Source organism: Oncorhynchus kisutch, unplaced genomic scaffold, assembly GCF_002021735.2.
Source record: "Oncorhynchus kisutch isolate 150728-3 unplaced genomic scaffold, Okis_V2 Okis04b-Okis11a_hom, whole genome shotgun sequence".
NCBI classification, from domain to species: Eukaryota; Metazoa; Chordata; class Actinopteri; order Salmoniformes; family Salmonidae; genus Oncorhynchus; species Oncorhynchus kisutch.
In genome coordinates, this window is record NW_022261981.1 from 10,904,525 (window position 1) to 10,919,878 (window position 15,354).

At 45.1% G+C, this 15,354-nt stretch overlaps 1 protein-coding gene across 4 annotated transcripts in view; it reads right to left on the reverse strand.

The window, feature by feature from the left end:
• LOC109876547 (ryanodine receptor 2) overlaps positions 1 to 15,354 on the reverse strand; it is a 276,342-nt gene that overhangs the window by 212,328 nt on the left and 48,660 nt on the right. For 3 of the 4 annotated variants that reach the window (XM_031813092.1, XM_031813093.1, XM_031813094.1), the window contains 6 exons: positions 14,453 to 14,627; positions 8,578 to 8,786; positions 7,224 to 7,454; positions 4,812 to 4,924; positions 3,630 to 3,744; positions 1,478 to 1,638 (listed from right to left, as the gene is read on the reverse strand). In XM_031813092.1, coding sequence (XP_031668952.1) covers positions 1,478 to 1,638; positions 3,630 to 3,744; positions 4,812 to 4,924; positions 7,224 to 7,454; positions 8,578 to 8,786; positions 14,453 to 14,627 — 1,004 coding nt within the window. Of the gene's footprint in view, positions 1 to 1,477; positions 1,639 to 3,629; positions 3,745 to 4,616; positions 4,691 to 4,811; positions 4,925 to 7,223; positions 7,455 to 8,577; positions 8,787 to 14,452; positions 14,628 to 15,354 lie in introns of those variants that run through there. The other variant, XM_031813095.1, reaches the window with a different exon arrangement.

Here is a 15,354-nt window from a genome sequence, read left to right on the forward strand (position 1 = left end):
GATACTATAGACAGAGACAGTAGTTACTACGCTTGATGCTATAGACAGAGACAGAGACAGTAGTTACTACACTTGATACTATAGACAGAGACAGTAGTTACTACGCTTGATGCTATAGACAGAGACAGTAGTTACTACGCTTGATACTATAGACAGAGACAGTAGTTACTACGCTTGATGCTATAGACAGAGACAGAGACAGTAGTTACTACGCTTGATGCTATAGACAGAGACAGTAGTTACTACGCTTGATGCTATAGACAGAGACAGTAGTTACTACGCTTGATACTATAGACAGAGACAGTAGTTACTACACTTGATACTATAGACAGAGACAGTAGTTACTACGCTTGATGCTATAGACAGAGACAGTAGTTACTACACTTGATACTATAGACAGAGACAGTAGTTACTACACTTGATACTATAGACAGAGACAGTAGTTACTACTCTTGATGCTATAGACAGAGACAGAGACAGTAGTTAGTACACTTGATACTATAGACAGAGACAGTAGTTACTACACTTGATACTATAGACAGAGACAGTAGTTACTACACGTGATACTATAGACAGAGACAGTAGTTACTACACGTGATACTATAGACAGAGACAGTAGTTACTACACGTGATACTATAGACAGAGACAGTAGTTACTACACTTGATACTATAGCCAGAGACAGTAGTTACTACACTTGATACTATAGACAGAGACAGTAGTTACTACACTTGATACTATAGACAGAGACAGTAGTTACTACACTTGATACTATAGACAGAGACAGTAGTTACTACGCTTGCTACTATAGACAGAGACAGTAGTTACTACGCTTGATGCTATAGACAGAGACAGAGACAGTAGTTACTACACTTGATACTATAGACAGAGACAGTAGTTACTACGCTTGATGCTATAGACAGAGACAGAGACAGTAGTTACTACACTTGATACTATAGACAGAGACAGAGACAGTAGTGACTACACTTGATACTATAGACAGAGACAGAGACAGTAGTTACTACGCTTGATGCTATAGACAGAGACAGAGACAGTAGTTACTACACTTGATACTATAGACAGAGACAGTAGTTACTACGCTTGATACTATAGACAGAGACAGTAGTTACTACACTTGATACTATAGACAGAGACAGTAGTTACTACACGTGATACTATAGACAGAGACAGTAGTTACTACACGTGATACTATAGACAGAGACAGTAGTTACACAATCATCGTTTTACAGTACAACCACAACCATAAAAGAAACATTTGATATGTGAAATTCTAAATATTCCAACCACATAAGAAGCATAGTAATAGTAGAGTAATGAGTATGATAATGACTAGCAGGATATTAGAGTATCAGTTCTGATTGAGTCTGAACACAGGACCGCGTGTGTGTGTGTGTGTGTGTGACGTGCGTGCGTGCGTGTGTCCTCAGCTTGACCCCAGGAACTCCCAGATATCTGACCTCTCGTGAACTTTCCCCTTCTCGTCTCCCAGGGTTACGGTGACGGTGCGGACCTTTTGGAGGTCGAAGGCCATGTCGTACTGGTGGAAGTCAGAGGTCACCCAGCCAACCCACACACTGCTGGGCTCCTGACCAGGGAAGATCCTCACTGAGTAGTAGTACTGGGGAGAGACCATGGACATATAGGGTTATATTAGGCTATAGGGTTATTTAGGGTTATAAACGGTTATAAATGATTATATAAGGTTATATAGGGTTATAAAGGGCTATATAGGGTTATAAAGGGTTATATCAGGTTATAAAGGGTTATATAAGGTTACATAGGGTTATATAGGGTTATAAAGGGTTATAAAGGCTTATATAGGGTTATAAAGGCTTATATAGGGTTATCTTAGGATATAAAGGGATATATATATATGGTTATAAAGGGTTATATAAGGTTACATAGGGTTATAAAGGGCTATATAGGGTTACATAGGGTTATATAGGGTTATCTTAGGATATAAAGGGATATATATATGGTTATAAAGGGTTATATAAGGTTACATAGGGTTATAAAGGGCTATATAGGGTTATATAGGGTTATAAAGGGCTATATAGGGTTATAAAGGGTTATAAAGGGCTATATAGGGTTATAAAGGGTTATAAAGGGCTATATAGGGTTATATAGGGTTATAAAGGGCTATATAGGGTTATAAAGGGTTATATAGGGTTATAAAGGGTTATATAGGGTTATAAAGGGCTATATAGGGTTATAAAGGGTTATATAGGGTTATAAAGGGCTATATAGGGTTATAAAGGGCTATATAGGGTTATCTTAGGATATAAAGGGATATATATATGGTTATAAAGGGTTATATAAGGTTATATAGGGTTATAAAGTGCTATATAGGGTTATCTTAGGATATAAAGGGTTTTAAAGGGTTATGTGGGGTTAAATTAGATTATATAGGGTTATATAGGGTTATAAAGGGTTATAAAGGCTTATATAGGGTTATCTTAGGATATAAAGGGATATATATAGGATTATAAAGGGCTATATAGGTTTAAAAAGGGCTATATAGGGTTATAAGGGGTTATATAAGGTTACATATGTTATAAAGGCCTATATAGGGTTATAAGGGGTTATAAAGGATTATATAAGGTTATAAAGGGTTATATTAGGTTATAAAGGGTTATAAAAATATATATATATATATATATATATATATATATAAATACATTTGATTTGATATTAGGTTATAAAGGGTTACATAGGGTGATAAATAGGTTATATAGGGTTATATTAGGTTATAAAGGGTTATATTAGGTTATATGCTCTCTCTAATTCTCTCTTTTTTTCTCTCTCTCGGAGGACCTGAGCCCTAGGACCATGCCCCAGGATTACCTGACATGATGACTCCTTGCTGTCCCCAGTCCATCTGACCGTGCTGCTGCTCCAGTTTCAACTGTTCTGCCTTATTATTATACGACCATGCTGGTCATTTATGAACATTTGAACATCTTGGCCATGTTCTGTTATAATCTCCACCCGGCACAGCCAGAAGAGGACTGGCCACCCCACATAGCCTGGTTCCTCTCTAGGTTTCTTCCTAGGTTTTGGCCTTTCTAGGGAGTTTTTCCTAGCCACCGTGCTTCTACACCTACATTGCTTGCTGTTTGGGGTTTTAGGCTGGGTTTCTGTACAGCACTTTGAGATATCAGCTGATGTACGAAGGGCTATATAAATACATTTGATTTGATATAAAGGGTTATATTAGGTTATAAAGGGTTATATTAGGTTATAAAGGGTTATATTAGGTTATAAAGGGTTATATTAGGTTATAAAGCTTTACATAGGGTTATAAAGGGTTATATAAGGTTATAAAGGGTTATAAAGGGTTATATAAGGTTAATACAAACACAAATATACAACCAGTAGTAGTTGGACTGGAGAGGATGAGGACACTTGTTTTTCAGGAATTAAATGTGGAGTTCATTGGAAGAGGCCAATACATAGTAACGACATGCTACTTTTGATTGGCTCTTACACACAATGCACCAACACATGGCTGTCTATCAACGTCTGTGTTACAGCATAGGAAGATATCATTCAGGTGATGTGTAAATACTGTATCTAGCATCAAACAGAGACAATCCAACATGTTCTTACAGTGGAGGTCTGCATGAAGAAGTCAAGGTCATCTCTATCAGCTAACACCTCCTCTGATAGACGGGCCGAAGAGTTACTGCTGGTAAACTCTGGCTTGGTCCTCTTCAACATGAATCTAAACACACACAGAGAGAGAGAGACTCTGAAAACAACCTGAACCTGACACAGAGAGACACAGAGAGAGAGACAGAGACAGAGAGAGAGCGAGAGACAGAGAGAGAGAGACAGAGACAGAGAGAGAGAGAGTTAGAGAGAGAGAGAGAGAGAGAGAGAAAGAGAGAGACAGACATAGACAGAGACAGAGAGAGAGAGAGAGAGTTAGAGAGAGAGAGAGAGAGAGAGAGAGAGAGAGAGAGAGAGAGAGAGAGAGAGAGAGAGAGACAGAGACAGAGACAGAGACAGACAGAGAGACAGAGAGACAGAGAGACAGAGAGACAGAGAGAGAGAGAGAGAGTGAGAGTGACAGAGAGAGAGAGAGAGAGAGTGACAGAGAGAGAGAGAGAGAGAGTGACAGAGAGAGAGAGACAGCAGAACACAGCCAGGGTTGGGGTCAATTCCATTTAAATTCCAGAAAGTAAACCACATTTTTTTAAATCCTAATTGAAAGCATTGGAATATAAATGTAATGGGAAATAAATTGTGCTTCCTGACTTTACTGGAATTGATGTTGGTGTTAATATAGCTGAGACATGTTGAACTATAGCAGTGGTATTGAGGCCCTGCATTCGACTCTAATGCAGACTATATGGGGTTAATATAGCTGAGACATGTTGAACTATAGAGGTGGTATTGAGGCCCTGCATTCGACTCTAATACAGACTCCTCTTGTACAGCTTCGGTACAGAATGGTTGACATATAGCTATTTGACAGAGAGACCAAGGACAGAGGCAGGCAGGTGATGGACTATAACTAGGACCCAGAGTTTTCCCTGGTCTGTGTTGTCAGGGGAGGGAAAACACCCCTGGTCCTAACTATAATCTACAAACCTCTGCTTTAACGTGGAGGGTTTCTCCTGGTTGTAGTCTTTGTGGTTGTTGAAATGGTCCTAACTGTAATCTACAAACCTCTGCTTTAACGTGGAGGGTTTCTCCTGGTTGTAGTCTTTGTGGTTGTTGAACTATAGCGGTGGTATAGAGTCCCTGCAGGGAAAACACCCCTGGCCCTAACTGTAATCTACAAACCTCTGCTTTAACGTGGAGGGTTTCTCCTGGTTGTAGTCTTTGTGGTTGTTGAACTGGTCCTTCTCCTTGTCCAGGCTGGAGCCCAGGGTGCAGTGGGCAGACTTCGTCAACACCTGAGGAGAAGAGGGAACAAACTGGAACATGAAACAAATATTATAACAACTACAACAAAAAAAGGTATATTTCTAGAGATGTTCCCTCTAATGTTTTTTAAATCGGTCAGCGAGCAGATTTCAGGTCTGTTGAGCGAATGACTTGAACCTTGTTGAATGTTCTGTGTAACTTCCGCCGTGACTTTACTGTGATCGCGGTTAATATAGTACATTTATAGCAGGTACAGCCTCACTGGCCAATCACGTCACTGTGGATATTTCATCATAATGTGGGCCTACCACAGTGACCTACCAGAGGGGACTACCACAGTGGTCTACCACAGTGGCCTACCAGAGGGGCCTACCACAGTGGTCTACCACAGTGGCCTACCAGAGGGGCCTACCACAGTGGTCTACCACAGTGGCCTACCAGAGGGACCTACCACAGTGGTCTACCACAGTGGCCTACCAGAGAGGCCTACCACAGTGACCTACCAGAGGGGCCTACCACAGTGGTCTACCACAGTGGCCTACCAGAGGGGCCTACCACAGTGGTCTACCACAGTGGCCTACCAGAGGGGCCTACCACAGTGGTCTACCAGAGAGGCCTACCAGAAAGTTCTACCACAGTGGTCTACCAGAGAGGCCTACCACAGTGGCCTACCAGAGAGGCCTACCATAGTGGCCTACCACAGTGGCCTACCAGAGAGGCCTACCAGAGAGGCCTATCAGAGAGTTCTACCAGAGTCGCCTACCAGAGAGGCCTATCAGAGAGGCCTACGAGAGAGGATGTGAACAAATGATCTATAACTGGGCTGATAACTCACTAACTAGCAAAGGATATGAACAAATGATCTATAACTGGGCTATTAACTCACTAACTAGCAAAGGATATGAACAAATTATCTATAACTGGGCTATTAACTCACTAACTAGCAAAGGATATGAACAAATTATCTATAACTGGGCTAATAACTCACTAACTAGCAAAGCATATGAACAAATGATCTATAACTGGGCTAATAACTCACTAACTAGCAAAGGATATGAACAACATGTGCCCACATGGCTGCATGCAGCTCTCACTTTGATCTCAAAACAAGCACATCTACTCACGACCGCTCACGCTGTAAACACAGTCCAGATCATCTACTCACGACCACTCATGCTGTAAACACAGTCCAGTTCATCTACTCACGACCACTCATGCTGTAAACACAGTCCAGTTCATCTACTCACGACCGCTCATAATGTAAACACAGTCCAGTTCATCTACTCACAACCACTCATGCTGTAAACACAGTCCAGTTCAAAGTGAACGGCACAGATCCATATATGGCAATGGTCTATTTGCATATAGGCCTACTGCATCTCTGATTGGTTACGGTGCACCGGTCTGTGTCGAGAAGGGGCCTGAGTTGTGCCTGTCAATGCAATAGAATCCTACGGCGATGCGCTCTGCCTATCTCTTGCATAGTTTGTTTTGTTTTTGGTACGTTGCATTGAAAGTGGCTAATATTGGGTTGATTTGATCATAATTACCACAGTAATTAGTGTTAACTAACAGTGTTAACTAACAGAGAAAACTCAGAAGGAGATGGAGACAGGAGACAGAAGGAGACGGAGACAGAAGGAGATGGAGACAGAAGGAGACAGAGGGAGAAAGAGGGAGAAAGAAGGAGACAGAAGGAGACAGGAGGAGACGGGAGGAGACAGAATGAGACAGAAGGAGACAGAGACAGAAGGAGATGGAGACAGAAGGAGACATAAGGAGATGGAGACAGAGACAGAAGGAGACAGAAGGAGACAGACGGAGACGGAGACAGAAGGAGACGTAGACAGAATGAGACAGAAGGAGAAAGAGACAGAAGGAGAGAGAAGGAGAAAGAGAAAGAAGGAGACAGAGACAGAAGGAGACAGAAGGAGACAGAAACAGAAGGAGACAGACGGAGACGGAGACAGAAGGAGACGGAGACAGAGACAGAAGGAGACAGAAAGAGACAGAAGGAGACAGAAGGAGACAGAGACAGAAGGAGATGGAGACAGAGACAGAAGGAGATGGTGACAGAGACAGAAGGAGAAAGAGACAGAAGGAGAATGAGCCAGAAGGAGACAGAGACAGAAGGAGATGGAGACAGAGATAGAAGGAGAAAGAGACAGAAGGAGACAGAAGGAGATGGAGACAGAAGGAGACCGAGACAGAAGGAGACCGAGACAGAAGGAGACGGAGACAGAAGGAGATGTAGACAGAAATAGAAGGAGAAAGAGACAGAAGGAGACAGAAGGAGACGGAGACATCATCATCATCTATCATCAGCACCTCGAAGTCAGACACGGTCTCAAAGTCGTCCAGGTCTTTCTTAGAGGAGAAGGAGAAGCCCCCGCCAGACTGTAGCGTCCCGCCAGGTGACTTGGCCAGCACCTCGTTACACTCTATAGGCATGCTGAGGCGATAGAAGGTGATGTCTGGGTTACTGTTCTGGGAGCCGAACGACCTCTGGGTGACCTTGAGACACGGGAAAGTATCCGCGGTGCCGTCCATCCTCGTGACCTTTTAGAAAGACCAGACGACAAAGAGAACAGGGCATTATGGGAGTCATCTGGTTGAATAGCCATACAATACCAGGTCTATGGGTCTGTGGGTCTGGGTAAAGCACTAGATAAATCCTTGTAACTATTTTCATTAATATTCGTTTTTATAGGTTATCAACATCGCATCGGTTTGTGTCAAGAACTGCAACACTGCTGGGTTTTCCACACTCAATAGTTTCCTGTGTGTATCCAGAATGGTCCACCACCCAAAGGACATCCAGCCAACTTGACACAACTGTTGGGGAAGCATTGGAGTCAACGTGGTCCAGCATCCCTGTGGAACGCTTTCAACACCTTGTAGAGTCCATGACCCGAAAAACTGAGTCTGTTCTGAGGGCAGAAGGGGGTTGCAGCGACTCAATTTTAGGAAGGTGTTCTCAGTCCTCAGTGTAGGTTACCAACATAGGTTGTTACAAAAAAAACTAATATTTTTTATTTTACCTTTATTTAAAACTAGGCAAGTCAGTTAAGAACAAATTCTTATTTTCAATGACGGCCTACCGGGGAACAGCGGGGGTTAAACTGCCTTGTTCAGGGGAACAGCGGGGGTTAAACTGCCTTGTTCAGGGGAACAGCGGGGGTTAAACTGCCTTGTTCAGGGGAACAGCGGGGGTTAAACTGCCTTGTTCAGGGGAACAGCGGGGTTAAACTGCCTTGTTCAGGGGAACAGTGGGGTTAAACTGCCTTGTTCAGGGGAACAGCGGGGGTTAAACTGCCTTGTTCAGGGGAACAGTGGGGGTTAAACTGCCTTGTTCAGGGGAACAGTGGGGGTTAAACTGCCTTGTTCGGGGGAACAGTGGGGGTTAAACTGCCTTGTTCAGGGGAACAGCGGGGGTTAAACTGCCTTGTTCAGGGGAACAGCGGGGGTTAAACTGCCTTGTTCAGGGGAACAGCGGGGGTTAAACTGCCTTGTTCAGGGTGGTCAACAACACATATAAAGAGGCTTATAAACAGAGGTTCACTTATCAAACTCTACACACAATTACACCAGGGGGAGCAGGGTCAAGGTTCAAGGACAGTCTTGTCAACAGAACGTTTTTGTAAGGCAACATGGCTAAACAGGATAGCGACTGGACCCTCACCTCAATGTGTTCATGCTGCGGAGGTACAGGGATGAACTGAGACAGTCTCTTGCTGAGCCACATGGTGAGGTCTCTGTTCATGTTGACGGCGAAGGGCTCGTAGCCTTCCTGCAGACCACAGATGGTGAAGTACTTCAGCGTGCTCACGTCCTTACCAAAGTTCATCCTCCCAACCTGGCAAACACCCAGGCTGCACACCGGGATGAAACCTGCAGAGAGGACAGAGAGGACATTGTTATGTTAACCATTAGAAGAACGTAAGCCTTGTCCAAGCCACGGCCCTTTGGGCAGGAGCCAGAACGGCCCACAGGGCAGGAGCCAGAACGGTCCATAGGACAGGAGCCAGAACGGCCCATAGGACAGGAGCCAGAACGGCCCACAGGGCAGGAGCCAGAATGGTCCATAGGACAGGAGCCAGAACGGCCCATAGGACAGGTATCAAATACATTAAACACATGGTTTCCATGGTTTCCAGGTGGTTGATGCCGTTCCATTTGCTCCGTTCCAGCCATTATTATGAGCCCTCCTCCCCTCACCAGCCTCCTCTGGTCTACATGTACTTACTGCAACAGTGACCATCACTTGGAATCTAATCCTAACCAGTAGGTAACAACATCAATGTGTTCTTATCTTATCCTAACCAGTAGGTAACAACATCAATGTGTTCTTATCTTATCCTAACCAGTAGGTAACAACATCAATGTGTTCTTATCTTATCCTAACCAGTAGGTAACAACATCAATGTGTTCTTATCTTATCCTAACCAGTAGGTAACAACATCAATGTGTTCTTATCTTATCCTAACCAGTAGGTAACAACATCAATGTGTTCTTATCTTATCCTAACCAGTAGGTAACAACATCAATGTGTTCTTATCTTATCCTAACCAGTAGGTAACAACATCAATGTGTTCTTATCTTATCCTAACCAGTAGGTAACACTGACATCAATGTGTTCTTATCTTATCCTAACCAGTAGGTAACAACATCAGTGTGTTCTTATCTTATCCTAACCAGTAGGTAACACTGACATCAGTGTGTTCTTATCTTATCCTAACCAGTAGGTAACAACATCAATGTGTTCTTATCTTATCCTAACTAGTAGGTAACAACATCAATGTGTTCTCATCTTATCCTAACCAGTCGGTAACACTGACATCAGTGTGTTCTTATCTTATCCTAACCAGTCGGTAACACTGACATCAGTGTGTTCTGGACACTCAGCTTGCTGTATGGGAGAATACCACACCTCTACCCTCCCTGGACACTCAGCCTGCTGAGTAATAACATGGCTATATACAGGGGGTACCAGTACTGAGTGGATGTGCAGGGGTATGAGGTAATAACATGGCTATATACAGGGGGTACCAGTACTGAGTGGATGTGCAGGGGTATGAGGTAATAACATGGCTATATACAGGGGGTACCAGTACTGAGTGGATGTGTAGGGGTATGAGGTAATAACATGGCTATATACACAGGGTACCAGTACTGAGTGGATGTGCAGGGGTATGAGGTAATAACATGGCTATATACAGGGGATACCAGTACTGAGTGGATGTGCAGGGGTATGAGGTAATAACATGGCTATATACAGGGGGTACCAGTACTGAGTGGATGTGCAGGGGTATGAGGTAATAACATGGCTATATACACAGGGTACCAGTACTGAGTGGATGTGCAGGGGTATGAGGTAATAACATGGCTATATACAGGGGGTACCAGTACTGAGTGGATGTGCAGGGGTATGAGGTAATAACATGGCTATATACAGGGGGTACCAGTACTGAGTGGATGTGCAGGGGTATGAGGTAATAACATGGCTATATACAGGGGGTACCAGTACTGAGTGGATGTGCAGGGGTATGAGGTAATAACATGGCTATATACAGGGGGTACCAGTACTGAGTGGATGTGCAGGGGTATGAGGTAATAACATGGCTATATACAGGGGGTACCAGTACTGAGTGGATGTGCAGGGGTATGAGGTAATAACATGGCTATATACAGGGGGTACCAGTACTGAGTGGATGTGCAGGGGTATGAGGTAATAACATGGCTATATACAGGGGGTACCAGTACTGAGTGGATGTGCAGGGGTATGAGGTAATAACATGGCTATATACACAGGGTACCAGTACTGAGTGGATGTGCAGGGGTATGAGGTAATAACATGGCTATATACAGGGGGTACCAGTACTGAGTGGATGTGCAGGGGTATGAGGTAATAACATGGCTATATACAGGGGGTACCAGTACTGAGTGGATGTGCAGGGGTACGAGGTAATAACATGGCTATATACACAGGGTACCAGTACTGAGTGGATGTGCAGGGGTATGAGGTAATAACATGGCTATATACAGGGGGTACCAGTACTGAGTGGATGTGCAGGGGTATGAGGTAATAACATGGATATATACAGGGGGTACCAGTACTGAGTGGATGTGCAGGGGTATGAGGTAATAACATGGCTATATACAGGGGGTACCAGTACTGAGTGGATGTGCAGGGGTATGAGGTAATAACATGGCTATATACACAGGGTACCAGTACTGAGTGGATGTGCAGGGGTATGAGGTAATAACATGGCTATATACACAGGGTACCAGTACTGAGTGGATGTGCAGGGGTATGAGGTAATAACATGGCTATATACAGGGGGTACCAGTACTGAGTGGATGTGCAGGGGTATGAGGTAATAACATGGCTATATACAGGGGGTACCAGTACTGAGTGGATGTGCAGGGGTATGAGGTAATAACATGGCTATATACAGGGGGTACCAGTACTGAGTGGATGTGCAGGGGTATGAGGTAATAACATGGCTATATACAGGGGGTACCAGTACTGAGTGGATGTGCAGGGGTATGAGGTAATAACATGGCTATATACAGGGGGTACCAGTACTGAGTGGATGTGCAGGGGTATGAGGTTATTGAGGTAGATATGTACATATAGTTATGGGTAAACTGACTAGGCAACAGGGTAGATAATAAACAGTAACAGTAGCATGTGTAATGACTCAAAAGAGAAGTAGGGTCCATGCAGATTGTTAAATAGTTAACCAATAGCTACCCGGACTAACTATTTAGCAGTCTTATGGCTTGGGGGTAGAAGCTGTTCCCGGACTTGGTGCATCGGTACGGCTTGTCGTGTGGTTGCAGAGAGAACAGTCTATGACTTGGGGGTAGAAGATGTTCCCGGACTTGGTGCATCGGTACCACTTGTCGTGTGGTTGCAGAGAGAACAGTCTATGACTTGGGGGTAGAATCTGTTCCCGGACTTGGTGCATCGGTACGGCTTGTCGTGTGGTTGAAGAGAGAACAGTCTATGACTTGGGGGTAGAAGCTGTTCCCCGACTTGGTGCATCGGTACCACTTGAAACATGTAGGTAATTACAGACTGAGTGAGGGAGAGGTTGAAGATACGTGCCAGCTGGTCAGCGCATGCTCTGAGCACACATCCTGGTAATGTGTCTTGTGAATGTTTACCTGTTTAAAAGTCTTAGTCACATCGGCTATGGAGAGCGAGATTACACATTCACCTGGAACAGCGGGTCATCTAATGCATGGTTCAGCATTGCTTGCCTCGAAGCGGACATAGAAGGCATTTACCTTGTCTGGTGGGTTCGCGTCAGTAGGCAGTTCGCGGCTGGGTTTCCCTTTGTGATCTGTGATAGCTTGCAAGCCCTGCCACATCCGACGAGGGTCAGAGCCGGCGTGGTAGGATTCAATATTAGTCCTGTATTGATACTTTGCCTGTTTGATTGCTCGTAGGAAGTCGTAACGGGATTTCTTATAAGAGTCCGGCTTAGTGTCCCTTAGTGTCCCGCTGCAGGAAAGCAGCAGCTCCAGCCTTTAGCTCAGCGTGGATGTAATCCATGGCTTCTGGTTGGGATATGTACGTACGGTCATTGTGGGGATGATGTCATCGATGCACTTATTAATGAAGCCGGTGACTGATGTGGTAAACACCTCAATGTTATCGGATCATATCATCTACATTGATTGAAGTGGATTTAACAGGTGACATCAATAAGGGATCATAGCTTTCACCTGGATTCACTTGGTCAGGCTGTGGCATGGAAAGAGCAGCTGTTCATAATGTTTTGTCCACTCAGTGTAGATGAGAACTCTCTTGGTAAATAGTAGTGTCTACAGCTTATCGTATTCTAACCATTAGGTATTCTAACTCAGGCGAGAAAAAAACTTGAGACGTCCTTAACATTAGATCGCGCACCAGCTGTTGACAGCGCACCTTGTCTCCCCACCTTCCCTGAGGCTGCCGACCGGTCTTGATGATGTGTAGAAAAGACACCCTGTCTCCCCACCTTCCCTGAGGCTGCCGACCGGTCTTGATGATGTGTAGAAAAGACACCCTGTCTCCCCACCTTCCCTGAGGCTGCCGACCGGTCTTGATGATGTGTAGAAAAGACACCCTGTCTCCCCACCTTCCCTGAGGCTGCCGACCGGTCTTGATGATGTGTAGAAAAGACACCCTGTCTCCCCACCTTCCCTGAGGCTGCCGACCGGTCTTGACGATGCGTAGAAAAGACACCCTGTCTCCCCACCTTCCCTGAGGCTGCCGACCGGTCTTGATGATGTGTAGAAAAGACACCCTGTCTCCCCACCTTCCCTGAGGCTGCCGACCGGTCTTGACGATGCGTAGAAAAGACACCCTGTCTCCCCACCTTCCCTGAGGCTGCCGACCGGTCTTGACGATGCGTAGAAAAGACACCCTGTCTCCCCACCTTCCCTGAGGCTGCCGACCGGTCTTGACGATGCATAGAAAAGACACCCTGTCTCCCCACCTTCCCTGAGGCTGCCGACCGGTCTTGATGATGTGTAGAAAAGACACCCTGTCTCCCCACCTTCCCTGAGGCTGCCGACCGGTCTTGATGATGTGTAGAAAAGACACCCTGTCTCCCCACCTTCCCTGAGGCTGCCGACCGGTCTTGACGATGCGTAGAAAAGGCAACGAGATGTACAGTATATTATCTATATCCTTGTTCACGATTCCGCGAAAAATAATATTACCGTCTTTTCTTTAGGTCCCGTTGATAGGTCGAGAATGGAGCTTGTCCAGTAGTTTGTGACTAGACGTTGGGCGACTGCCAACCGTTTGGTTTAAGTACACCTCGGTTAGACAGCATCAGCAAAGTGACAGGAAAGCTCCTCTCCAGACAGAACATCTCTTCTGACAAATAGATGGTGTTGATGTTGAGAGTAAGCCAACAGACAGACAGGGATTGACAATAGGACAGACTCTAACACCTAGGGTGGGGTAGTGAGGTTGACAATAGGACAGTCTCTAACACCTAGGGTGGGGTAGTGAGGTTGACAATAGGACAGACTCTAACACCTAGGGTGGGGTAGTGAGGTTGACAATAGGACAGACTCTAACACCTAGGGTGGGGTAGTGAGGTTGACAATAGGACAGACTAACACCTAGGGTGGGGTAGTGAGGTTGACAGTAGGACAGACTAACACATAGGGTGGTGTAAATAGTAGGACAGACATGGTACCATAGGGTGGTGTAGACAGTAGGACAGACTAACACATAGGGTGGTGTAGACAGTAGGACAGACTAACACATAGGGTGGTGTAGACAGTAGGACAGACTAACACATAGGGTGGAGTAGACAGTAGGACAGACATGGTACCATAGGGTGGTGTAGACAGTAGGACAGACTAACACATAAGGTGGTGTAGACAGTAGGACAGACTAACACATAGGGTGGTGTAGACAGTAGGACAGACTAACACATAGGGTGGTGTAGACAGTAGGACAGACTAACACATAGGGTGGTGTAGACAGTAGGACAGACTAACACATAGGGTGGTGTACGATAGTCATTTTGAGTACACACACTGACCTTCCCAAACCTCAAAGTCCTTGAAGGCCAGTTCCGACCCTGAGTGGTCCAGGAGCACCTCACCGTTGTGGGTAAACATCATTGTGTGTTCGTTCAGATCCACCATACAGCCCACCACGTCACCTGGACCCCAGGACCTGCCGAAGTGCTCGTTACCCTGGTGCCACAGCTGGGCCTGGAACACCCAAAGGGATATACAGTATTCAGACCCCTCCCCTTTCCCCCCCCACATTCTGTTACATTACAGCCTTATTCTAAAATGTATTAAATTAAATAAAAAATCCTCATCAGTCTACACACAATACACCATAATAACAAAGTGAAAACAGGTTTAAAAACAGCAATATCTTATTTACATAAGTATTCAGACCCTTTGCTATGAGACTCTAAATTGAGCTCAGGTGCATCCTGTTTCCATTGATCATCGTTGCGATGTTTCTACAACATGGAGTCCACCTCTGGTATTATTTGGAAAGGTACACACACCTGTCTATATAAAGGTCCCACAGTTGACAGCGAATGTTAGAGTAAAAAAAAAATGTAGCCATGAGGTCGAAGGAATTGTCCGTAGAGCTCAGAGACAGGATTGTATCGAGGTACAGATCTGAGGAAAGGTTCCAAAAAATGTCTGCAGCATTGAAGGTCCCGAAGAACACAGTGGCCTCCATCATTCTTAAATGGAAGAAGTTTGGAACCACCAAGACTCTCCCTGGTCACCTGGCCAAACTGACCAATTGGGGGAAAAGTGCCTTGTTCAGGGAGGTGACCAAGAACCCAATGTTCACTCTAACAGAGCTCCAGAGTTCCTCTGTGGGAGATGGGAGAACTCTCCCTCTTTGCCCCCCCCCCTTCTCCCTCTCCATCCACCCCCCTCCCTCTCCCCCCCCCACTCCCTTTCCCTC